The 27021-nt window shown below is 36.8% G+C and overlaps 1 protein-coding gene across 3 annotated transcripts in view; it reads left to right on the forward strand.

Moving 5' to 3' along the window:
* The window catches only part of NEDD4 (NEDD4 E3 ubiquitin protein ligase), a 52400-nt gene that overhangs the window by 19511 nt on the left and 5868 nt on the right, over positions 1-27021 (forward strand). For 2 of the 3 annotated variants that reach the window (XM_051796533.1, XM_051796531.1), the window contains 18 exons: positions 11483-11533; positions 12372-12433; positions 14243-14345; positions 15042-15211; positions 15736-15853; positions 15989-16156; positions 17963-18028; positions 18625-18744; positions 19189-19395; positions 20340-20417; positions 20645-20699; positions 20795-20853; positions 21737-21802; positions 23087-23316; positions 23885-24006; positions 24106-24176; positions 25730-25825; positions 26852-26925. In XM_051796533.1, coding sequence (XP_051652493.1) covers positions 11483-11533; positions 12372-12433; positions 14243-14345; positions 15042-15211; positions 15736-15853; positions 15989-16156; positions 17963-18028; positions 18625-18744; positions 19189-19395; positions 20340-20417; positions 20645-20699; positions 20795-20853; positions 21737-21802; positions 23087-23316; positions 23885-24006; positions 24106-24176; positions 25730-25825; positions 26852-26925 — 1916 coding nt within the window. The remainder of the gene's footprint in view (positions 1-11482; positions 11534-12371; positions 12434-14242; positions 14346-15041; positions 15212-15735; positions 15854-15988; positions 16157-17962; positions 18029-18624; positions 18745-19188; positions 19396-20339; positions 20418-20644; positions 20700-20794; positions 20854-21736; positions 21803-23086; positions 23317-23884; positions 24007-24105; positions 24177-25729; positions 25826-26851; positions 26926-27021) is intronic. The other variant, XM_051796532.1, reaches the window with a different exon arrangement.

The following is a 27021-nucleotide window of genomic DNA, read 5'->3' on the forward strand; positions in this document are numbered from 1 at the left end:
TAATGAAATTCATATCCAGCTACATGACAGAAGTGTTTGCTCTTATTAACTCTTAAGGCAATTTATTTTGTTAGTAAAGCATAAGCCACGTGAAAGGTGGATTTTAAGACTCGTTTAAATAACACTGTGAAGACTTAAATAATCTGAATATTATATTAGTTTTAATTATGAATGCTGATAAAAGTGCAGCAATTGATGGTTACTAAATGTATTTGATGATCTCATTCTCTATGATTTGGCACTACTACTACCATTTAGCTAACCTGCTTGTTTAAGCAAAAGGCTTTATGACAAAGATCTATAGTTATGACAGTCCTCTTCTAAACTAGTAAGACTATTTTTAAAGTATATTGTTGGAAAAAAATATTGAGTCATGCACTTCAAGTACATTTCTCATTAACTTGCACTGCCTCTATGTTTAATGGCAGTTGATATAAAAGATATTCTATATTTTAGTACTGGGTGAATTTTAATAAATTCTGTTCAGATAGAATTCAAGTTCAGGATTAGACACCTTAGCTGACATTTCCAGAAAATCTCCCAGGACACTGAGTTGATAATAGTTTGTTTTGGTTCCCAGGAGTGATGTTTGCAATGGATTGACACAAAATCTTAGACTTGTCTTTTTAAAACACTTGATAGCATGTGGCACTTTTACTGTGTTATTGTGGCAGCGTATTTTAAGCCTCCTGAATTCTTTAAGATTTCATCTTTTGACTAGAAGATGAGAGAGACAATTTTAAAAATAAAAAACAGAAAAAAAAAAAAGAGTCTGAATCCAAAATTGTTGTAGTTATCTTGTACTTCTCATGTATTTGTAAGTATTTAGATTTATGCCATGTCTACATACAAATAAAAAAGATCTCTGACCTCAGGAAACTGGGCACTAAAGGTTTTACGGCAGTAGAGTTGTTTGAGATTCTTTTATGCAACAACAGGTACAGGAGCCTTTCAGTCCTCAAATGGCCTTTTTCAGTTTTTTTAATATCCTATGAAATATGTTATAAAAAATGTAAAAGCTTCCCCCACCAAACCAAGCAAAAACCATAGTTGACCTTATAGCAGTTCAGCAATTCCCTGGAATAAAACAGAGAAATACCATTGTATTTCCTATTAGTCTTTGTGACCAACATAACAGATTCTATGGCAGTCATTTAATTGCATAGTGCAGTTAATTATCATGGTGTATTGTGACTCATTTAAAAATAAACAACTCCCAAAATATTTCCCTTGACTCCAGTTAGTCTGGCCTAGTATATTGATATGCTGAGTCTGGGTTCAAATTTAACAAGCTGATACTGGAGTAGCATTTAGTAATGTCAGCTATCTGTGCAGAGCAGGCATGAAATCAAATCAGTGCTGTGGTCAGGGCCTCCAGAGGCTGAAGCAGCCAAAAGGTCTATGCATTCTTTTCTTACGTGCCTTGCTACCAGCCTTCAGCCACCTCGGGTCACATTTCCTGCTTTCCATAATCAACAGCTTGTTAAAGGCTGACTTAAAAAAAAAATCATAACACCATTTCTATGACAACTGGCCTTGGATTATTTTTAATTAAGTTGAAAAATGGGGAATGGTGATGGCCCATGTACTGCTCCTGGTCTTCATTGGAAACTTGTTGAATAGGTTCTGCGGCAGAGAGTGGAATTTCATTTATGTGAAGCAGGAGGAAGAGGTAGTCCATGGTTGCAGCACTGAAGGTTGTCCTTGACTTTGTATTTCTGTTTTTAATGTGTTTTGTTGGTTTTTTTAAATGCATCTCTCTCTTGCTTAGGGTAGAAATAAATCTGCAGCTAAAGCACTTTGACAATCCCAGGAGGGTAGGAGTGAGCAAGGGAACAGGTTACTTGTCATTGTACATCTGTAAATGTACCTCTGTGAGGTCCAGAGAAAGGCAGAAACAGTGACTACAGTTCCAGTTCTTGTAGACCGTAAACAACCTTCTGAAAAATAAAGCTGTGTTAATGTCTGCCACAAGTACAATATCATGCTGACATCTATGGTGACATCAGCTATTCCTTCCTCTACAGTATCACTCCTGATTGGATAATGTGAGTATTGTAAATGCATATGCAAATCTGTTTCAGCAGCTGTGTGGCTTTACAATAATTTCTTATACAATTAAGGGAATCAGTTTTGTTCTTGTCCTTCTGTTGACAAGTAATTTTACTCAAATTTTGTCTCTAGTTATTGAAATACACATTTTGAAGCAACAAAACTTTCAGAGGTGGTATAAAACAACCCAATGCTTTTCTACTGTCAGATCCACAGTAAGGAAACCCTTAGTTGGAACTCTTGAGCTTTTTTCACCAGATTCTGGAACTTTGCCTTTTATATTCATAAAAGGAAGTGCTATTTGAACCTTGCTGTACTAAATTTAAATTTAGTAAAACAGTAATTTGAGGGGGCTTTGTGCAAAGATTTCTCTCTTGACTGACTGACTTCCCAGCTGATGTGAACATGCTGAGGGGACCAGAAGCTGTGTCTGGAAGATTGTGACTCCCTTGATAAATGCTGCACCACAAGCTAGCACTGAGTAGCCTGAGGTTGTCTTCTCTCTTGCACCTTCTGAGAGCTTCCTTCCTAGCAAAACTCCTTCATGGAAAATAGTGATCTGAGCAGGGAGAAGTGCCAAGAGAAGGGAAGGACAGCTGTGGCTTATCTCCATCTTTGCATATTGAGCAAAGGGGCTGCATGTGTATCAGTGTCCCAAATCTGTGCAGGGAAGTGAGGTGGAAAAGGGGCTGGTAAAGCAAAAGATTATGGAGTCAATACAAGGCAAAGCCCAAACTGACACTGCTTTATGCTGCTGTGCTGTAATAACCTCACCATTTATAACTCTCATATTGTTCAGTGTTGCATATCTTAAAGGATCTTGTTACAGGACTGTGTCTCTGGCACATTGCTGTGTCATGCTCTGTCAGTTCACTCAGGGAGACTTGGGGTTGAAAAGAAGGTGGGATCTTCCTGAGGAATCGTGGTGACAACTATGTTAGACTTCAATCACATAAGAGTATATGTGTTGTGTCTCAGACAAATTTTACAAGTTGAAATATCCATCAAAGCATTTAAGGGAAGACAGTGTTAATCACAATAATAAACAACTTATAGGTAGTTGTAGGTGCTTTCCTACTTTCATCCTTTCTGTAACAATCACCTGTAGTGCTTTAATAGTTTGTAGTAATTTCTTATATTTTTCATCTTGCTTAAATGCAGAGTTTCTGTTACACCTTCCTCTCTAGTTTTTTTCATGCTTTAGCTTTTGATCTTATTCAGGGAATAAAAAGATTGCACACAAAGGATGTGATAAATTCTACAACCTCATCTGTGAATGGTTGGATTAGCAAAGTAAGCAATCAAGTAATATTATTTGGTAATAGTTTTGTCCCTAAAATTTTTCATTGTCAGTTTTAGCAAGTTGTATTTAACAATAGTTAACCATAAGTAACTTTCAGAATATGATCATGCTCTAAGGAGCAGTGTCTGGACTGCAGCAGATACTTGAATAAGCCAGCTTATCCATGCTCTAGCACTTTGCAGTCCCCAGGAAACGCTGCATGTACATAATAAGGAGAAGTTTTGTTTGATTGTGCTCTGTACAAATTATGATGAGCCTCATTCTGTTTATAGTGTGCAGCTGAACTAAGCCTGGGTACGTTTCTCATGCCAGCAAATGGGGAAACTAAAACTGCAAAACCATGCAGAGCAAACCTCCTGAAACAGCTTATGTAAATATGTAATTATCCAGCCTTCAGGCTGATTCATGTCTTTTTAATCTACCACGAGAGAGTGGGAAGCATTGATGCTGTGGCTTCTTTAATGGAGCCACAGGCTATAGTTATTCTGTCTCTTAAGACTTAGTATAGATATAAGAATGTGTTCAAGTAAAACTTTTTCACAAGCCAGGCTAGAGACATTTTTCCTTTACTCCTGACTAGCCAAAGGACTTGCAGGCTTTCAGATATGAGACTATGATGGTTTTTCTTTGGATGGTACATTCTTTTTGCTTCCTGTGAGAAATTAGATCAACACTTTAGGTTAAACAAAACATTTCTTGGAAAATGTTATGGTGATGTAGAAATCGTAGTCTTTGTAGGCATTATAGCATAAAACAGAAGCCCTTAACAAAAGTAATTGTACCTGCAGGCATTCTCCCAATAATTGTTGCAAAGCTCAGCTATAAAATGTTTGAAATACTAACTACAAGAAATAATCTTTTAATCTATTAGATTCTCTTACTGAAGGAAGATTGTAAGTGTTATGGCAATATTTCAAAATGACCAAAAGGGGAACTACAGTCTACTGCAACAGGCTGGTATGGAAGCAAGAGTACCTGGAATAGATCTAGTAGGTAAATGACATGTTTGATGTCTACAGGGAGGAGACTGAGCACTACTTCTATAAAAGGAAATTTTGTCTTACAAATCAAACTAAGCAATGACATGTGAAGATAGGTGAGCTGATTAATGCAGGACACTTAACTTTTAAAATTATTTTACAAGAACCCTTAGCAGAAGTACTGAAAAACACTCATGAGTGCAGAAAAAGGCTTCCTCATTGGTGGCAACTAAACTATAAGAAACACAAGTGAGGATTAAATTGTCACCTCAAAAGTTGCACAAAATCTCATGCTAGTGAGTGACTAAACAGTAGAAAATTTGAAAATCACTGTTGAAAAATGCCAAGCATTACACACAGGAAAAACAGCTGATGATGCTTGTGTGGTGATGGTCTCTTAAACTGGTCAGGAAATAGTTTGTGTCGTGGGGAGAGACTCGCTGAAAATGTCAGCTCAGATCTTGTTGACAGTTGAAAGGCAAATAAAAGGTTAGGATTTATTAGTGAAGAAATAAACTAAGAAATTTAAAACCACCGTTATGGAATTGTACAAACCCACAGAGGTGCATGGCATGCATATTTCTGGTCATCCTTTTTCAGGAAGCATGTATAACAGAACTCAAAAAATACCAATAAGGGTCACAAGATTGGGATAAGTTTTATGTGAGGAGAGACACTAAGTAGATCAGGTGCTTTTCAGCTTTGAAAAAAAAAATGGTGTAAAGGGAGTTTATAAAACTATAGTTCAGGGGAGGTGAATTTGAACAGAGATTTCACTCCACTCTTAAAAAACAAGTATGCTCTTAGGTGTTGCTCAGCTCACTGTCTCAAGATGTGTGTACCAAAAGAAGAAATGGATTTTAAGAAGAGCTTAGATAAGTTGAAGGTCTGTCAAAGAGTATTACATTCTCAGTATATATTTTAACATCAGGATCAAAAGGTCCATGACCACTTATTCATTAGAAACTGGGGGTTATTTCTGTTAAGTGTCTTCTGTTTCAAGTGAACTTTTTTCCTCACTCTCTGTGATAAACAGAACATGCCGATTTGGGAATGCAGCCAGCAAAATATTTGTAGCTCATTTCAGTGTTAGTTTATGGGTGTATAGTCATCTCTGTTTCAAGAGAATGCATAATTCTTTTTTTCTTGTCATGATAGTTTACAACAAATTGAAAAGTCTACAGATAGATGCAATTATTGTTTAAGACCTTGGGCTGCTTTCAGCTGTATCAACTGTAACGTAAGCAAACAGAATTTAGAGAAGGACATCGGCAAGTTCCTGGCTGAAATTACATACAAACAGTCATTGAAGTTAGGGCATATTAAAATGCAAATGGCACATTCCAGCTACTCAGTAAGAGGAATGTGGATTCTTTTAGACCTAGATGATTTCCCTGGCAATCAGTGATTTTCTGAGATAAGGGAGAAGGCCCTGTTCAGTAGTGTGAAAGCACAAGGGCTTTTTGAAGGAAAAGGGTTTCCAGAATTTATTATGAATGTTACTTATTTTTTAATAGAGTTTCTACCTTAGGCAGTTATTGTACTAATCATTGTTTTTAGTAAGCTCAATTTGGGACACATATTTAGTTTATAAATGAGAAAACTAAAGTGGCTAACATTTGGCAGATTATAGGCCAGTAAAGCCATGTCTAATGTGGGAAGTGTAATGTAAGTTTAGTAATGTCATTGAGCATGTCTGAAATAAATTGTAATACAGTTTTGTTGGAAAAGTAATTGTGGTTGGATGATTTGTGTTGTAGTTGCCTTGTGCCATTAGAGGTTGAGCTTCCAAGGTCAGTTCACGCAGACTGGTTTTGGACAGGTAGGATTTATAACTTGGGCATAGCAGAGCTTAAGACAAACCAAACCACTAAGTTCTGCTCTAGCCAGGTCATGTGTCTACATTTAGGCTTGGCAGCAGCAGGTTTAGGCTTGGAGCTGGGAGAGGTCAATAGGTAGGACTTGAGGCTCCTGTTCCAATCAGTGATGGCTGAGGACTATTGCAGAGTGTGGAAAACTGCAGCGTGGCTGGCAGTGGCCACGGCGTGTGTGATGCTGCAAGGGTACAGGGAAGTCCTGAGTTGGTGTTGATGTTGAATTTGGATCAACAGTAGACTTAAGAATGTTTTTAAAACCAGATGGACTAACTTTGGCCGACTGATTTGAGTTAGGGCTGGAAAGGAGCTTCCAAGCTCAACCTTTGTGCCTTTGGGTGGCAATGTACCGGATCAAACTAACTTCACAGGAATGAGACCATGATGCAGAGATGCTGCAATTGTCTGTCTGCCTTTTGGGGACAAGTAGTTTGTTGGGTTTTTTAATTCTGTTTGTTCCCTCTTGCTCTGAAAAGCAAAACACTGACTGACTGTATCAAGTCCTTCAGCTGAGTGTATTAATTAGCCAGTGTGGTTTACCAGTTGTTTTTTCAGGGAAGCAAATTACACATGCAGTTTTAACATTCAATAGGGTTTTACATTTTTTTTTGAGTGTATTAAGCCTTACAGTGTTCAGTGGTGAAGGTAAAAGTGCACCTGGAATTGTTACTTACAAGAATTTGTTTCTCAAACTTTATTTGAAGTCTTAAGATTTGGTACAAAAACTTTCACAAGTAAATGCAACTACTGTGAAGATAACTGACTTGATGTCAGGAATGACTTGTTGAAATAGTACTTAATTAAATATTTGGTACTGTTTTCTGAATTTTTTGTGGTGAGTATTGGCAGATTTAACACAAGACAAGTCTGGGTTGACTCCTGACTTTTCATAAAATTTTATATTTCTGCTTTTTATATGGTAACTTATTTGGCACATCTGTACATAAACCAAAGGAACTCAAATTCCTGATGAATAAAACCAATGCATTATTAACTTTTGACATGTTCTTTGTTAATATGCTGAAGTATGCTTTGGTTATGTTAGACAACTTTTTGCCTTCCTGTGGCCTATGTGAAAATGAATTCTTGTATAAAAAAAAGCTGTCTTAAATTGCTTTGTTAATGAACTTTTATGCACAAGTTCTCAAAGTAGCACACATTGAGCAGACTAATATATGAATGTTTGAATGTTGTTATAAAACTACTGTAGACTAAATATGAATTTTTAAGAAAGCTGTAAGATTCTTGTTCTGTGTAAAATGTGTAAGCCATAAATGGAGAAACAGGTGACGCTTTTGCTCTGATCTTTAGATAAGCAGTTCTCTGAAAATATCTTTGGAAATGAGGGAGAATTAGTGAAAATAACTTCAGTGTGATTTCTAAATTCTCTCTGTTAAGCAGATGGTAAAAATGCTGAGGCATGTTGTGCTGATACCTTGCTGTTGAAACAGCCAGAAGGGCTGAAGGTCCTGCAGAAACACATGTTGTATAATAACCCTTGATCTAACAGTATGTATTTTCTCTATTTTGAAAATGCTGGGGGTCTTATATCTCATTGTCATAGATGCCAACTCAGAAGAAATGCCTACGTGTAATATAAAAAAAATAAATCTCCTCACCATGTACTTCTCCCCCTTAAAAATACCAGAGACTAGGACTGTGATGGATTGCATGCAACCAAGTATTTATTGCTTTGCAAGATAGAAAAAACATTACTTTTGGAATCTCCGAATTTGGTACAATCTTAACGTGATAATTGAATTTTGCTTTTTTGAAACTGTTGCTTTCCCATGATGAATAGCATATGCTGGCAGTATTTTCTGGAAGGAAAAAAAGCTCACTTCTCTCGATTTAGAGTTCAAGAGAACCAAATAATATACTCAGAGCAACATGAAAAGAAAAATACTTGAAGTTGCTAGTCTAGCTCAGGCAAGTTTTTTTCATTCTCATCAAACTTGTAACTAATGTTGATGTTTGGGTGTTTAAGCAAGAAGAATGTTGGTCTTATAAGGGATCTATTGAACTCTTGTTTTCTTAAGCAGCAATAGTCCAGATCACTGTTTGTTTTTTCAGTTTGAATTGATACTTATATTCCCTCCAATAAAAGCTGTGTGCTTTCACATTTTGCAGTACAGCTGTAGATTTCTGTGCAAAGACCAACATATGCACAACTAGCTGCCTGTTTAGTCAGAAAAAGGCTGGGAATATACTTGAATTCTAATACATGCACTAATACCACATAACGTGTGTCACTAAAGTTGGTAGGGAAAATACCTGTTATTTCAACACCCTGGTCTTGTGCAAGAACTGTTTCAAAAGGCTGTGTGGTGAATCCAGCAATTAAGAAAGGCATTAAATTCAGTTAACTGTCTTCAAAGCTGATAAATTATGGGTAGTGTTCTCAGTACTGCTCTTAAGCATCTGGCCCAGATAAGTGTGTCTGTTTAAAATCTGCTTCTATCCAATTTCTGGTGGGAATTGCAGAAAAAAAAGTCCAAAATCTTAACTGTTAAAGCTTATTAAGTCTATTTTAATAAAATAAATGAAAATGGGGTTTGGACTTGGTTATTTTCTTTTGGTGCTTTTCTCTGAATGCTCGCTTTGGCATTGCACTGGAGTTCTTTAAATGTATTGTGTACAGCGGCTGTCTGTCCTCACATGTTTTTAATAACTTTCTATAGACTAAACCAGTGAATCAGTAAAATACAAGGCCTCTCTGTTAGTGTACTGTATCATTAATTGAGGTTTATGCACTTATGGTTTGGCAAGCAAAAGTTTGAGTTCTGCGGCTGTTAAGAAATCAGAAGTTGACAAGAACAACTGACCCACTTGTCTGTCTTGCCTGCTCTCATGAAACAGAGATCCAAACAGTTTCAGCTCCACTGGCATTTAGTTGTTCATGTGTGCCATGTCTGTTTTGAAACTTCTTTGGCACTTCTTTGAAGGCAGATTCTCAGCTTGTCATAGTGGGGCACATTGCTGGAGATCGTTCCTGCTCTCTGATTTATCTGTTAGTTGTTCGGAGGTCAGCAGAAATCTCCACTGGAGAATTTTCCTCTCTAGCTGGAGGAGAAAGTAGTGTTAAAGGGTTGGTTATCGAGGCTAGCTCTGCTAAAAATAGCAGGAAAGACAGCAGAATAATAAAGTGAATAACAGGAACCTGTACTCGAATTATGCTGGTAACAAACACAGTGTTCTGAGGTTTTCTAAAATAGAGAAAACTTTTGTCCCACATTCCAATAATTTATTTGGAAGGCATGTTCCACTTGAGGATTGCCAAGAACTTTACAAATACTAAGCCTTTTAGCATGTCTAAGGTATGTGCTGTGCCATTTTAAAAAGAACCTCATAGGCAAAAATGATAGCTATTTTTTTCCAGAAACCCGTGGTCTATAATAGCACAGAAAGCTTTACTTCAGTAGTGCAGGGAAGTCTCAGACTCTTCAGGTATGAAAACCTGTTGTAACTTTCTATCTCAAAGAAGTTTGTGAAGCAAAAAGTTGGGTGTTTTGTATTTAATTTTGCTTTCCTCCCCTTCAAATCTGAACATAAGACATACCTGCAGCAAATTGAATTTGAAGTTATGTATCTCTAAATTTCTAGCATGATATCACCTATGACAAGTCTGCAGCTCTAGTTGTGCTTTTTGGAGATGTAAAAATTAGAGGCAAATATGAGGCACTGATTCTCCATATACATGTGTGATTTGAAGATGAAATGGTCAAACTTAGGGCAACAGAGCTAAAGAACAAAGGTACCAGAATCATTAAAGGAGAAAGAACTGCTTCAGGAAATACCTATAGCCTTTAATGTCAGGGCTGTTTGAATGGAGAATGCTGTCAATGGGACCAAAAAATGGATAGAATTGGACTGGAGTTGTTAATACCGTAAAACACTGGCATTGAAAATTAAAATATAGTTGTGCTAGAAGGAAGGTGAAACACGGTTTTGTCCTGAGGTGAAGGGAATAGATGTTGGCAAAATGCAGAGCCTTGTGGTGGGAAAGTTTTGTGAACGAGCACCATCACCTGGGGTGATGAGTTTGAATAAAAGCTTGTGGTACAGCAACACATTTAGGACAGAATAGGCACCAAATCTTTTGTTAGCTGGAAAAATCAGGAAGCCTAAAATTCCAGAGGCTGCACAGGCCATACTGTGGAAGACTCTCACAGCTCCTTACTCAGTCAATGCAAAAAAGTGTAGTCTTGTTACAGGGAGGTTTTTTTAAAACTGTAGGTTTATATATACCTTCAAAATATTGTGTGCTGTCCTGATTTTAGCACACAGGCAGGGATTTGTCTTCATGTTAAATGACCCATATAATACATTTTCCTGCTTTTGTGGAGGTTTGCAAAGGTTTTCAAATCACGAATGGATCTGAAGCAACTCAGCACATGCTCCAGTAATCCTGCAAGAAGTCAAGTCAAGTACTTTGTTGATGGTGGTTATTGCTGAATACTGAAATTACCTACGTGGATTACTGAAGTCTTAATTTCTTTGGCAAGCAGGAATCAATGATCAGAAGTAAACTGTACAGTGACAAGTGTGTATTGTCAGTCCCTGCCCTGGCCCAGCAGCACAGGCTGGAGGGAATCAAGCTGTGAAGCTGCTGCATTCATACTCTGGTTGGAGTCAGACAGTCCAGATGTCTAAGTCAGGGCAGAATCTTTCAGATAGTACTTGTTAAAACTAAACTCTGCCACGTGTGTAGACAAGAGGTAATTTTTCATAGTTATAACAGATTTTGATGCCAAACTTGAAGCTCCCGTGCCGGGCTTGGGACCACCAGAATTTCTGGAACTTCCAAAGCACTTATCACAGATTAAACTTATTTTTGCTTCTTGTTATCTTTGACAGTAGCTGTATTATTTGGAAAAGAAAAACATGTTTATACATGCCTGTTTTGAACAGCTGCCTGGGCTAATAGACATTGTCAGGTGCTCTTAGGTGGAGGGTCTTTTAGGACGATCTTTCTGCTGAACAACTCTCCTCATTTTTCTTAACATTAGTCTGTCTTATTTAATAAACAATCTAAATCTCCACCCCCAGCTCCCTCAAAATTCATTTTGAAGAAGGCAGAACTGTCCAAGGCTTTGAGTGTTGGGTCAATCAGAAGTTGTTCTGTACAGAACAACTTTTATTGCCTAGAATTTCAAGGTACCTTCAGGTTCTTAGAGAGCATTGCTGTGTTATCAGGGTGTTGGGACATGGTTTTTAAAACACTTTGCAGCTTTCAGCTTCCTGTGGTTTTTGTTTGTTTTTATTTTCTGTAGACTCGAGATGACTTTCTTGGACAAGTGGATATTCCTCTTTATCAGCTACCGGTTTGTATTTTTGTTTGCTTGTGTTTTACGACTATGACAGGGAATAAATATTTCTGTATGCACTGTGTTAGTCATCTGAGGAGGTTAACTGTACTGATAATACACGTGATTAGGTTCTCCTGCTCTGTGGGTTCTTAGTTTTATTTTGTGGATTTGTTAGGGGTTTTTCAGTGCTGATATTTATTTTAAAATGGAGGTTACCTTGGGTTTAGATATTGGTTTCTGCTGCTACAAGAGTTAAAAGTGCTTTTAGCTTTCTCATAGATTAACAGTTTTAAAGATAAGAAGAGATTGTAATTATTGTAATTTCTTAAAATATTTTCTTCAAAGTCTGTAAATTTACTTTTAATGTTTCTTATTCATATAACCAGATACAAAAAAAGGTAAGTGGGAAATAGAGCTAGTGTTGCTTTGGATATGTTTTTTTTTCTGTTTTTTATATTCCTTTTGCAAAGCACGTGATTAGTTTTTTTAAAAAAAATCACCAAGAACATTGAAACAAATAAGCTTTTTTTCATTATCCTCTGAGGTTTCAAAACATTAGTAGATACTAAGAGGTTTATCAGCAAGTGTTTTAAAGACAGAATAGTAATCATGGCAAAACCTTTCCAAGAGCAGTTGTTGTTTTGTTCTCTAGACACTGAGAAGTAACTTTTTTTCTTAAACCAGAGCGTTAGGCTTATTACTAAGATTAAAACTGGTATTGCTGTTACTGTACCTGAACCTGTAATTTAAATTTTAAAATGTTATAAAGAAATTAATTGTAAGTTTATGATAGTTGTCTTTAACTTCAAGTGCTTGATAAAGATTTGTGTTGAAAAAACTTGTCTTATTCCAGACAGAAAATCCGAGTATGGAGAGACCATATACATTTAAGGATTTTGTTCTTCATCCAAGAAGGTTAGTAAATAGCACATGGAAATTCTAACTTTCATATCTAAACAGTGTTGTTGTGTAATTAGTTGTATATATGTAAATATTGTCTAAATTTGTCTCTTTTCATCAAAGAAATTTGAGTGTCCATTTGTAAGATATTGTGGTTCTACTAAAAAGTCAGAATTTGTTTAAATACTTCTAGATTGTTTGGTAAAAATAAATCATTTTTCTTCAGACCACGATATAATTTGCATTGTAACTTCATCTGCCCAATTTACTGTTTCACTTAACAGTGAAAACGGAGGCCAATATTGTGCATTAACTCATTTATCCCTTTTCAACTTAAAATTGTTTCCTGCCTTCCTGTCTCTTTTGTTTATCTGTTTCATGTGAACAGTTTCATGTGATCTTTATAATAAACCTATAAAAAATTACACTGAAAAGCAACTAAACATTTAGGAAGGCCTATGTTAAAAAAGACAAGGAATTTCTAAATTATGGGTAACATTCGGACACTGATATTAATGTTAAGCATTTCATGTTTGTTTTTAAAAGGCAGCTTCTTAACCTAAATCTGAGCAATTTTTAGCAATTTAGAAATAAAATACATGAAATACACATCAATATTTTTCAGTTAGTAGGTTCCAATTTAGAAATAACAGCAGAATAGGTGGGATCTATAGATCTTCCTCAGCCAGAGGTATTTTTAAAGTATTTTACACTTTTTGATTTTTAGTAGATCAATGGTTTTAAAAGAGTTATCGAATATCAAGCTTCAATTTGATCTCCTATTTTTCTGAATTTAACATTTCCTATTCTATGAATGAATGAAGAATATTTATTGTCTCTCCATGAATGAACTTCAGTTGTTTTTTTGTCGAGGACCTGACCTCTTCTCGTAGTGGCTGCCACATGAGTTTGGCAGTGCTTTACAGTTAGAGGTTCTGCCACAGGTTCAGGCACTTCTCTGCCTTGAAATCTTATGGTAATTTTTAGATGCTTTAGTGCTGCTAATGCATGTTCTTCAATTCTGCTCATATCTGCATTTACTTAGAGAGGAATATTAATAGTGAGGTTACTACCTTCCCAATACCTGAAAAGCATGACTTTTACTGTTTGCATTGGAAAGTAAGAGAGTTGGTGACTTCCTCTTTCAAATGGATATGGACTTTTCTCAGACCTAGATAAACATTAGACCTTTGTGATCCGTTTTTGGGTTTTTTTCCCATTTTGATAAGATGAGTATCCAGTTGACTGACTGGTGATATTTTCAGGACTCTTACTTTTTTATTTTACACCAACAGTCAAATAAATGAGAAAATTTGGCAGATTTCTTTACCAATTCAAAATACTAAGTAAAATCAACATGGGGAAATGCTTTTTTCAGGCTTCTAATGTTGTATTATGCTAAATACAGAGAGGCAGATGCTGAAGTGTGTGAGCTTGCTGTAACTTAGTGTTAGGAAAAATAGTTCTGCAGGTTGACACAATGCTTGATAGATTATCTGCACACAGTTGAATTCTTATAAATATATGAATTAACTTGTCTTTATGTTCTTGTTCTTTATTGTTATGCCTTGGATACTAGGGAAGTTTTCAGTAGAGTTGCAAAGAAAGTTTTCCAGTTATGGTGCATAATATCAAGATGCATCTGGAAATCTAAAAACTCGATACCATTATAGAACTCAATTAATTAATAGAACTCAATTAATTAATTATAAAAAGGCAAGTTTGGGTGGAGAAACTTAATAATAATCCTCTAGTCAGCTATTTTATTTCCTGGGAACAATTTCACAAGTGCACAATCAGATAATTTTATTTTCTCTTCTGCAGCCATAAATCAAGAGTCAAAGGCCACCTTAGATTAAAAATGACTTACTTACCTAAAAACAATGGGTCGGAAGAAGAAACCACAGAACAGGCTGAAGAATTAGAGGTGGGAGAAAAATGTGTTTATTGCTGAAAAACAAATGTTAGGAATCACTCTAAATATAAATGAGCTATAAATAGTGTTTTAGAAACAAACCAGTTAAAAGTGATTGCTTGTATCTTGCATAAAATTGTAAGTCTAAGTTTCTGTTGTAGGTTTAATGCTGTTTGACCACAAACAGACACAACCTCTTTCTGGTTTTAGAATTTCAACTCTCTCCAATTTGTAGAGATATTTTGATTTTAACTGCTGTATATATGTAACCTTTTGTAAGCACATCCAATGTAAATTAATGGATATCTTTTAAAGGCTTACCTCTATTCAGCATCGCCACCTTTGCTGTAATTAAACTTTGTTACAAAAGGGTATCCTCATCCACCTAGGACATTGGCAGCATATGTATGAAATGACATTTGTTCACTTTTTTTAATGTATTCTGTGAATGCTGTTTATTTTCCTGGAATAACGACTTCTGATACTAATATGTTTGAGGAACTTAACCAAGTTTTCTAAATTTCTTAAATAAGATTTCTGCATGCATAATTTGCCCTGTTCATTTTTGAGAAATGAGCAGGCCAAGCCAAACTTACTGGCTTGAGATATAATGGAACTACACCTTAAAAAGGGGGAGAGTGGCTTAATAAATTGAGATACTTTTTTCAGCTTTGGTAATATTAAAAGCACTTATGTGATATCTCTTAGCCTGGATGGATTATATTGGACCAACCAGATGCTGCTAGCCAGCCACAACAGCAGCAGCAGGAATCTCCTCCACTGCCTGCAGGCTGGGAAGAAAGGCAGGACATCCTCGGCAGGACCTACTACGTCAATCATGAATTCAGAAGGACACAGTGGAAAAGACCAACTGCTCAGTATGCGTTTTGGCCTGGAAATTCAAGTCTTGTAGCTGGTTCACTCTAATTACATTGAAAGCAAGGGGAATTAGTGGAGGGCTTTCTGTAGCTTAACTTTCAAGCCTATGCGGGTAATGGTCACTGGCTGGAGGTCATTTTGACTGCACCATGCACTTCCTTTGCTCTAAAAGTATGTGTCCAGATAGAAACTGGTTGCAATTAAAGAGATAAGACCTATAGTAATGAAAAGGAAATTTTTCAGTTTCAAGCCTGGTTCTTCCTTCCCGTCAGGGACTTCATTAAATTATTTCCCTTATTTTTTTCCTCTGGAATGCTACCTGTTTCTTTATTTTAACTTACACTTCACGTTGACACAAATGCTTGCTCATTTTAAACAGCTTACATGAAGTTTTATAGTCCAGACTGTTCCTTTTTCCTCTGCCAGAACGACTGTGATGTATGTTTTAGCTGTTAGCCTGGCTTACTGTTGAAAGATAAAATGTGGCTGCTGTGTGCTGAGTTCTCCCCTCCCACCCCACCAGGGACAATGTGGCTGTGGCAGATATGGGCAGTGTGCAGCTGGAGGCCCAGCACGTGTTCACTCACCGGCGACAGATATCAGAGGAGACAGAAAATGTGGACAACAGAGATTCCCCTGAGGTAAAAGAGTAAATCTCTAAGTGTTCCTGAAATGCAAATGGCTTTTTAATCTAGTCTACTCAAAAAGCTTGTCTTAACTCATTGTAACTTGAAACTACTTTCTAAAAGCATTTTTTCTTTATTTTCTTTTTAAAGAGCTGGGAAATCATAACTGAAGACGAGGCAACAATGTATAGCAGTCAGAACCTTCAAATACCTCTCTCGCAGAGTAGTTGTGATATTCAGACTCATCTTGCAGAAGAATTGAGTAACAGACTTACTACCTCTGGAAGTTCAGCTACTGGCCAGTCAGCAGCCTATACTGTAAATTATTTTTCTTGTTGTTCTAATGTAGAAATATCTACAGTATTTTGCACAAAATGTTACAACTGGTAGATTTAGATCCGTAAATATTTCATTTAGCAATTTTTAAATTTTATCTCGAATGCAGAGATTTTAAGAGTAGTCTTTTTACTATGGAAACCCATCTAAACAAGCATTTTATTCTTCCCTACTTTGCTTACATGAATTTCTGCCCGAGGTTAAAGCAGGCTTGTGTGAACTGTTTTTCAGTCTGTAAATCTACTTCTTAGTCCAGTGTCATAGGGCTGCTGAAAACGAGGGATGAAGAAAGCTGCCTATATCCTGACAGCTTATTTCTAAAGGAGTTGTGCTATGTGGGTGATTTTTCCCACTACAACAACTCTTAAGATAGATAATTTTTCCTTGTGAATATTGGGATAAGGTTTTATGATTGGGCTGAGCAGACCTGCTGATTCCATAGCAGTGAAAAAGGGAGCTTGCCATACAATTCCACAGCCCTTGTACCAGTTGTGAAACTTGTCTGACCTCTGGCTGAGTCTGTTCAGCTTGCTAAACCAGCAGAAAACTATTCTCTCTTTTCCCCAACTCTGTTTTTTTGCAGCTGTAGCAAGCTGAAACAGCATGCTGAGTTGTCTGACAAACACTATGGTGGCAAAGGAAAGCAGCAGGAGTACATAGCCAGAGATGAAACTTGTCTTTTTGGTGGTAGCAAGCAATTAAGCTCAGCTGTCTTGTGAAACCCGAGCTCCACAAACAGCCCTGTAACCTGATACATGACCTGAGAAATCCACTGTCCATTGAGGAAAGCCCATAGAGGTGACCCAGACCAGTCTGTTAGATTTGGGTAGTGAAGTAATCATTAGCTTTTGTGATGTTGAGGATGCCATTCCAAAGGTAAATTTGGGATTGACTGTGTTCATCTGAGTTTGTACAAATGCATCACTGGTGTTGCTGGAAATAGCCAACTGAGAGTAACAAGACTTTACTTGATCTCTGCTATTCAGCATCCAGTGGGTAGCAAGAAAACTTTTATTTCAGCTTGCTTGGGTGGCCTGAGCAAAGATAGAGGCTGATGTTCAAAATATTTGCTGGAGTCAGATAGAATGACATTCCTGCCTCTCTTCACCTCCACTGCCCACAAAAAAAAAAAAAACACCTTAATTGTGGTTTTTCTTTGAAGTATTCTAAAAGGGTATGTAGACAGGGAAAAATCCTTCAAATAATCAGGGAAATCCTGGAGCAAGATGAATTACAGTTGCTTAATTGTAGCAAATTAGGTCTAAGTATGGCACTAGACAGAAAGATGAACGCTTATGCAAAGTCCAGGGATTGAATTACTCTTCTCAAACTGGCTGTGTTGGACTCTCACATCTTGTCATTATTCACTTAATCTATTCTCTGGAAAGTTGTGTTAGCTGTGATGTATCACAGGCTTTACTCTACTGACAAGATAACACAGTAAGTTCTATGCTGTAAATTCAACTGTGATGTAACTAGTTGTAATTAACTCTAATGTTTTACATGCCAAAACATCTATTGCTGTGGTTTTCTGAACTTTCACAAGCCTCTATTATTCTGTTTTAAGATTATAATAGACAGTGTGAACTTAATGTTTCTAGCAGTGTTAAAACAGGAGTTTCAAAAATATATTAAATCACTGTTTCAAAACAAATACAACAGTTTGTTCCAGATGAAAACTGTAATAGTTTGAAGTGTAATAACCATTGTTGACTGTTTGCTGCCATCCTTAAAGCTGCTAATAATAATAATAATAGCTAATGTGTCATTTCTCTTCACTACTTCAAGAACCATTCCGGCAGAAGAGGTAGTTTGCAAACATACAGACTTGAAGAGCAGCCTGCACATCCAGTGGTATGTCATTTTCCAAAAAACACAGGCTTTTATGTGTATTATGTGCTGACATTTCAAATGAGATTTGGCCTTCCATGTCCAACAGCTGTCCTGACAAAATGACAGTTATGACTCTAGTTCAGTTGTAAAGCTTTCAAGTTCCAACTTTGTTTAGCATTAGCTTGATGCATGGATAGAACCTGCAGAAGGAAGGCTCTCATGAAGATACGAGTTTTGTTTTTCAGATTGTTTGCCTTATAATTGTTTACTTTTAGTTAAAAGCTATACCACATTACATTATGTTTTCATGGTGACACTGCAAACTATGAGCTGCTAGCCAGGAGTACTAGGCTGGATCAGCCATGCCTAAAGCAGGTTTATAAACGAATTATTTTACATGAGGAGCTTGACTTTTAAATAAACAAACAAATAAAAGCCTCTTACTTCAAACTATTCATTAAGGACCTAAATACTTCTTATCTATTTTATCCAGTTTGTAAAAGTCATGAACCTTCTGGATTATAGTTTTGTTGTTTTAATTTGACAGAGGAAAACCTTTTCACAGTAAATTTCATGGTTTTCTTAATTGTTTTTCATCTGTTGTTACTAATATTTAGTTACTGCCTACTTCATCTGGATTACCCCCAGGCTGGGAAGAACGACAAGATGACAAAGGAAGATCATATTATATAGATCACAATTCTAGAACCACTACCTGGATAAAACCAGTTGTACAGGTACTGTCTTGTCTAATATATTGATGTTTTTATTCATTTAACCTTTTAAACATCTCGTGTTATAGAAATGAAGTTGAGAGACCTCTTTGACATAGAGCCTATGAAAGGCATAAGCTAGTAAAGTACTGCATAAAATATCTGAGAGACTTCAAGGAGAGTTAGAAACAGTAATATTTATGGCAAGTCACTCTACTATGAATGTACCAAGGAGGTTTTCTGGAGTGATAGCTGACTGAGAAGGCTGAAAGTCTTTTTTTAACCTTGATAGCATGATCAGTGATTTTTAGTCAATGTTGTTGATATTAGACTAAACAAATCTGTACTGTCTGGCACTTGCTTTATGAAACTGCTTTCATCAGTCAAAAATACAGGCTAATAGAAAAATTATATTGCTTTACAGGGCTTTGATTTGATATGATTTTTTTTTTTGGTCATTTACCATAGATTGCTACAGAAACAAGTCAGGTGTCGGCTGCACAAAGTGTCTCTATAGGAAGACAGCCACAAGCAACATCAAGTGACTCATCACAACAGTCTTCTCAGCAGCAGCCTGAAGTGGAGCAAGGATTCCTCCCTAAAGGCTGGGAAGTCCGACATGCCCCCAATGGGAGACCATTCTTTATTGACCACAATACCAAAACCACAACATGGGTAATGGGCAGCTGCTCTCAGGGACTGAAATTCTAGTTCCTCTCAAATCAAAACTGTGCTACTTTCAGCAAGCTTCTGTATAGATCTTTAGTACCAAGATAGCTGTGTCTGTTAAGGAACATATGTAATGCCAAGTAATGTAAAATACGTGAAATGAGTAGAAGATTATCAGTTTTACTACTTGTATTGGTATTTGAAAGTTTAGCTTGGAAGGAGGAAAATACGAATCTGTTTTGCAGATGTAAAGTACCTCCTAGATGACATTGTAAAACTGAGATAGCTTGTATGTGCTGTTAACAGAAATCAGTTTTGTAAACTTACCTTCAGGATGAAATCTATTACCTTGTATTTATCACAGGGAACAATGTGGATATTTAGGAAAGCAGACCAGGTGCAGCTACAATATGGATGAGGGAGTTGTACAGCTGCAGTTCCACAGAGTGGCACTGCACACCACTTGGCAGTGCTATTAGATGGACTTAAACATTTCAGGAGTAGGTCAATATTACTGACAGGTGAAAGGGAAAGAGAGAAATGCGTTGAATGGATTCAAAATGAGGATTCTTTTCTCCAGGTTTATGGAAAGAACTCATTTAACACAACCACCCGACTAAACAACAAAAAACCCCACCAAACCTAAAATGCACAAGGTGTGCCAGAAACTGTATGCAAAGAGTAATTCGACTCAATTACACAAAAATTGAGTTGAATGAGGGAGTTTTAGTTATATATATGTAAACAGAATAAACTGAGAGGACACTAGAAGATGATTGTAAATTACTGGAGTAGTGAGAATCCCCAAGGATTCCCCTGGCTGCAGAATATGCAACAATTACCTAGTTGGTGCTAGGCATATTTACACAATCATTAGTAAAGAGGAAAAAATTAAAAGCAGAACAAAACAACAAAAGGATTTTAACATGCTGCTTGTTTTCTTTTCAAAGGAAGATCCAAGACTGAAAATTCCTGCTCACCCGAGGAGAAAGACTTCCCTAGATCCAGTAGACCTGGGCCCATTACCAGTAAGTAAACTGTTTTGTATTTGTTTTTCAGATGAAACAGTGTAATCATTTAAATTAGTATTATTGACATTTGCACATGAGAAAATGCAGCCTGCTTTTTCCTACAAAAAATACCCTATTTTGAATTCCAGTGCTGACAGTAGATTGGGGGTGGGGGAATGCCCACGACTGCAGATCATGTTGAGTTCTGTGCAAACTGTATAATCAGAAATTTATAATTCTTGCAGCCAGGGTGGGAAGAGAGAACTCACACAGATGGAAGAATATTCTTCATAAACCACAGTATGTACAACGTTGTATTCTCCCCCACTCATCATTTTATTTCTGAACATTATCTAAATGGAACTTAATGGAACTAATCAAGAAATGTCTTGCAGATACAAAGAGAACACAATGGGAGGATCCCCGACTGCAGAATGTGGCTATAACTGGACCAGTAAGCATTCCTTATGTAGATTTTCATGTTTTTCAAGAATACTGTTAATAGCATCCAAATAAACTCTTGTCATTTATCAGTTATTCAGTCTAGAAGGTGAAACTTCCAGGGCCTTTGAACAAAGCATTTTTATTTTTTCTTAAAGACTATTTAAAAAGCTTTCTGTGGAAATGATCTTTAAATACCAGAAAAAAAAAAAAGCAGTTCCCATGGTAGTAAAAGTTTCCCCCTGAGGGGGAGGGATTTAAAGTGGATAAAAAACTATATTTTTTTATCCACACTAGCTCAGTTCAAGAATTAAACTCGAGAAAAAAGAAAAAAAATCTCTTTAAAAGGAATGAAATTAATTGCCAACTGAAAAAATAATTATCTAACCTTGATACTTAATCTGAAGTGCAAAATCACCAGGACTAATTGCAAAGCTGGTACACATTATAATTATAGATGGGTTTTAGTGTTCAGCTGATATGTGTGTTTATTAATAGCCCACGTATGTAAACAACCTTCCCTGTTCATGGAAAATAGAGGGGTTTGTAGCCAGGTCTCTCATGATACAGCAGGAAAGACTCCGCGTTCTGTACGTCACCAAAGGCATTTGGGTCACTTTGATCTGGGCCAGGCAGGGATCTCAGCTTGTTACATCAGCTGATGGTGAAGTGCAGCATAAACTCTATGGAACTGCTCTGAGCAGAGAAGTGCTTTTTATTCCAGATGTTTATAAATTGAAAGTCTCCCCTGCCACTCAGTAAAACATGTATTCCTGTTATCTCAGAACTTAAATGTATTGTCTGTGTTTCACAAATGTAGACTAGTTTATATGACATTAATTGTTAGATGATCTCAAACTTTTTCTTTTTTTTTTCTTTTTTTATTCCCCTCCAAGGCCGTGCCTTACTCCAGGGACTATAAGCGGAAGTATGAATTCTTCAGAAAGAAATTAAAGAAACAGGTCAGTTATCAGCAGGAGTCCAGCAGAAGGTTAAGAAACTTAGACCCCTGAACAAGGGAAAACTTAGGGTACAGGGAAGGTAAATTTACTGTCTGATCACAGATACATTTGTGAAGCAGCAACTTGGTAGCAACTAGCATTGAATCTAACAGCAGGGTTTGTGACTTGATGCAGTGATGAGACTGCAAGCGATCTAACTGAAAAAGTAGGAGTTCCAAAAGTTTACAAAAGTCATGAACCTGAAAGTAGACCGGCAATAGAGAAGGTTGGAAATCGCTGATCGAGCATATAGTAGTTTTTGAAACTCAGGATATGGAAATGGAAGTTCTCCAAATAGATTATAAATTGTCCATGTAGAAATCTGTACTGCCATTTTGATCAGGCTGGATGACTGAAATAACTTGTTACAGCCTTAAAATCTGAAGTTTATGAATCTCATTGGCAAATTGTAGTTTGAAGTGGCAGTGCCAGGTGTATTTATAACACATAACATAAAAGACTGTAAATAGCATCTGGACAGCCAGATAACAATGAGTCTCTGCACAAGTGCAATCAAATTTTGTGTCCTTGGGAGATATTTTACATATATAATAAATAAAATAGTTTAGATCCACCTTTTACCTACCAGGTCTGCCTATGCATTTTGAGCTCACATGCAAGTTGCACACAAATATATATGCACCTCATTTTTGTGTTCCTAGTCAAACAAGCTTGGCATTCATTCAAATGTCATTATGCTAATCTGAGAAATGATATACAGCTCAGCCACTCAATATAATTGTGGTAATTTAAGAATTAAATACAGCTGTACATTTTGTCGTACGTAAAAGAATGGGACACTTAGCCCTGTAGTTAGAATATTGAACTGGAAGGAGAAGTAAGGCAGGTAAAATGGTTCAGAATAATTTTATGTGAGTTTTTTTATTGTGAGTAAAACTGTGAGGTTTTTTTAATCAAGTTTGTAATATGATGAATGTTCACTGTCAAAAAAGACTGCATGCCTTGCTGCATGCAGAACAACTGCCCATATGCTGTTATGGGTAAAAACTTACTTTAACTGTACTTTCTTAGTATGAAATAGGACTTAGAATCTGAAATTCCCCTTGCTAGTTGAACTGTAGGTAGATAGGGTGTCTTCTCAATCATACTGTGTTATGTTTCCAAGTTGTTTAAGAAAAACATTTGTGTGCTCTTCAGTGTCTTTTTACAGAATTTGCATACTCTGCTATAAGATGCTGGGTTTTGTTCTATTATTCTATGTTTTCCTATTCTCTTTTTTTGTAGAGTGATATTCCAAATAGATTTGAAATGAAAATTCATCGCACAACAATCCTTGAAGATTCTTATAGAAGAATTATAGCTGTAAAGAGAGCAGATTTCCTTAAAGCAAGACTTTGGATTGAATTTGATGGGGAAAAAGGTTTAGACTATGGAGGAGTGGCCAGAGAATGGTTCTTCCTTCTCTCTAAAGAAATGTTTAATCCTTATTATGGATTGTTCGAATATTCAGCTACGTAAGTAATACAGATCTGGAAGACATGAAGACTCGCCTGTGGAAAGCAGATCAAATGTATTTCTCAGACCTTCTTTAAAAATGGAATTACTGCCCCCTCACCTGCAACTGTACAGGAGGGTTTAGTTGTTAATAAATGCAATAGTCTGCATCTCGTTGCTTGAGGGCAGAATACTGTGGAGGCAGTACCTGCATTTTGGTTTTGCAGTGGTCTAACATAAGCCATGTCCTCCTTGCATGGACAAGGGTGTGCTTGCAGCCATCTCCTGCTTAACAGAAGAGGCAGCACTTAACAAATAATACAGAGTATGTTATTCTGACTACTTTAAAATTAGTAGCAGTTAATCCCTTCTCTTTAGTATGTTTTTAACTTACAGAGGTGTTTTGGGGTGGTTGTTTCTGATATGCTAATTGTCTTCTGTTGAGTATTGTTAAATATTAGATATTAACATCATGAAAAGCAATAACTGATTTAACTAGTGATGTCTTTCAGATTTTCAGATATGAGACTGTTCCAATAGTACAACATTGTTTTTCTTTCTCTTCCCTGTTCCCTCCCTCAACTTCAGAGATAACTATACTCTGCAGATCAATCCAAACTCTGGACTTTGCAATGAAGATCATCTCTCTTATTTCAAGTTTATAGGTCGTGTGGCTGGCATGGCTGTTTACCATGGCAAACTTTTGGATGGTTAGTATTAATTTTATGAAATATGATATTTAGATTACTATTGTGGCTGGTTTGAATCTCAAGTTACATACTGTTGAATTTATTTCTTCTTCTTTAAAGCCTTTTTTATTCGTCCTTTTTACAAGATGATGCTCCAAAAACCAATAACACTACATGACATGGAGTCTGTGGTATGTAATTTGCTTTATCATGTATGTTAAGATTTCATGTTCATTTTAATTCTTCTCTCTATATATATGTCTAATACACTGTGAAGGTTGAAAAAGCATGATTCAAAGAAATTTTAGGCTGCATCTCTTATAAGTCTGTAAGTTGTATAGGAATTGAAACTTCCAGAGAGTATCAAAGACCTAGACTCAGGTTGAAGTCAGTTGAACTGTACTGGAAACTGGACTCTAAACTTTCTATGATGTTTTCTTAAAGTATTTCTAGACACTAGGGTTCTTAAAATTGGATATAAATATCTTTAGGATCCTTGTCTTAACCTGTTTTTTAAATTAGTTTGTGTCTTTGATTATTCAAAATAGTTGTATTCTTATACTTTCAGAGACTGAAAATATTTGAGTGATACAGTGTAACATTTTTAGAGGAAAACATGGCCCTTAGAATTTTCTTGGTGATTGGTTGCCTGATAATGGTTTTTATCTAGAGTACTCATGGGCAAAGTGATTGTTACTTGATCTCTTTAATCTATTGCTGGTTTCATTGTCCTTTAAAACTACAGAATGTCTGTTTCTGAGTAATAGATGTGTTCTGATTTTTTGGGGGTGGGGTTTTTTGTGTTTTGATTTTGTTTTTCTTCAGTACTCTGGAATCATGGAATAGTTGGGTTGGGAAGGGGCCCTAAAGCTCATCCAATTCCAACCCTCATGGGCAGGGACATCTTCTACCAGACCAGGTTGCTCAAAACCCCATCCAGCCTGGCCTTGAGCACTGCCAGGGGTGGGGCATCCCCAGCCTCTCTGGGCAGCCTGTGCCAGGGCCTCACCACCCTCACAGGGAAGAATGTCTTCTTAATATCTAAGATAAATATACCCTCTTTCAGGTTAAAACCATTGTCCCTCATCCTGTCACTATACTCCTTGATAAAAAGTCCCTTTGCCATACTTTTTGTAGCCCCTTTATAGGCACTGGAAGGTACTCTAAGGTCTCCCCAGAGCCTTTTCTTCTCAGGCTGAACAGCCCCAGCTCCCTCAACCTGTCTCCATAAGCAGAGGTGTTCCAGCCCTGGGAGCATCTTTGTGGTCTCCTCTGCATTTGCTCCAGCAGGTCCACGTCCTTCATACGCTGCGGGTCCCAGAACTGGATGCAGTGCTCCAGGTGGGGTCTCACAAGAGTGAAGATGAGGGGAGAATCACCTCCCTTGAGCTGCTGGTCACGCTGCTTTGGATGCAGTTGACTTTATCTTAATTTTCGTTTAATTTCCTAAGGCTTGTGATAGTAATGCCTAATAATAAAAGGAAGATAAAAGGATGAGACACAAAATGTATTACTTCAGATAATGCTGTGGCATCTTATCACCATTTTGCTGTGTGAGACATTTACACAGATTGCTGAGTCTTCAGGTTTCAAATGTCTTTAGAGCCTTGTACAATTCCAGAATCCCTGTGTCCACTAGAGGGTTACCCTGGATAGCAGCATTCACTGGACTGTAGTGGAACCTCTTGCAGCTTAAAAGGTGGCTACTCTATTTTCTATTTACTATTTTGTAATTCTTTCTCAGGATAGTGAATATTACAATTCTCTGAGATGGATTCTTGAAAATGATCCAACAGAACTGGACCTCAGATTTATAGTTGATGAAGAACTTTTTGGTCAGGTTAGTATGTTTATTTAAAGTAGAATAGACAAAACATCAAAGAAAACATTTGACCTGTGAAATTAGCTGATTTTACCTGTGTGGTGGTAAGAGAACCCCTTCATTCACTCAACTGCTTTTTGCTCATTCAGTGCTTTTAACCTGTCTGGGATGTGATAAAGGACTTGGAAATAAGCAGAGTTTTAAAAAACTGCTTAGACTTTTTTCTTAAATATTACTTGCATTGAAATGTAGCTATTGCTGTGAAGGCAACCCAAGATTAAGGTATCTATAGACTCATTACTTAATCTGGAGTAGAGGTTGTTTTTATGTGAGTGGATGGAAAGGATGAGCTGTTTTGGAAATGGTTGGAATCACTGGGAGATAAGGTTTTTTTTCTCTAATATGTACTAGAAACCTATAGAATAAACAAGTTTGTTATTTTGTAGAAAGCTATCGAAGGTAAGTCATACAAAACCTGTGGTGTTTCTACATAAAAATTCCAAATGACAGCTACCAACTAGATGTAAGTAGGATAATAACCTTTGTGGTCTTGTGTAACTGCAGTGATCCTAAGTAGGAGCAATGAGAATGTGCATCCATGACCAACTGAAAATCAGATATTTGTTTACTGAGGTTCTATCAGTATAAATCATTATATAATAGAGATGCATATTGATTCACTTACTTACTGGGACCACTGCTGAAGTGGTTCTGTAATTGTTTTTCCATGAGATTTGGAAAGAAGGCTGTGTCATGGAATATGCAGTTAGCCAAGTCCACATTACTGGAAACTTGTGTGCTGACTTGAGTGCTGTATTGTAGCAGGTCAGAAAAATGGAGGTTTCCCCATTGCAGTCTAGTATCTCTGAATAATACATTTTTTCTAAAAAGAATCAACCAAATTCTCTTTATCACGTGACCTGGGAGACTGGATCTGTTTCTCATGGTTTCCAAATTCTGCAGTGTTCCAGAGTTCCCTGAATTACCTGATAGTAACCCAGGAATTCTGTCTCGTTTCACACCCATTCTGTTTGTTCCATTTAGACCCATCAACATGAACTGAAGAGTGGTGGATCAGAAATAGTTGTCACCAACAAGAACAAGAGAGACTACATTCAGTGAGTACTGTATCCACCTCTACAGGGGCTGTGGTTTAGCTTGATTTACAAAAGGAAGTTGTTGCTTTTTGTATATAAATCACTTTTATTTTTTCC

Source organism: Manacus candei, unplaced genomic scaffold (assembly GCF_025592945.1).
Source record: "Manacus candei isolate 608988 ecotype Guabito, Panama unplaced genomic scaffold, ASM2559294v1 h1tg000046l, whole genome shotgun sequence".
Classification (NCBI taxonomy): domain Eukaryota; kingdom Metazoa; phylum Chordata; class Aves; order Passeriformes; family Pipridae; genus Manacus; species Manacus candei.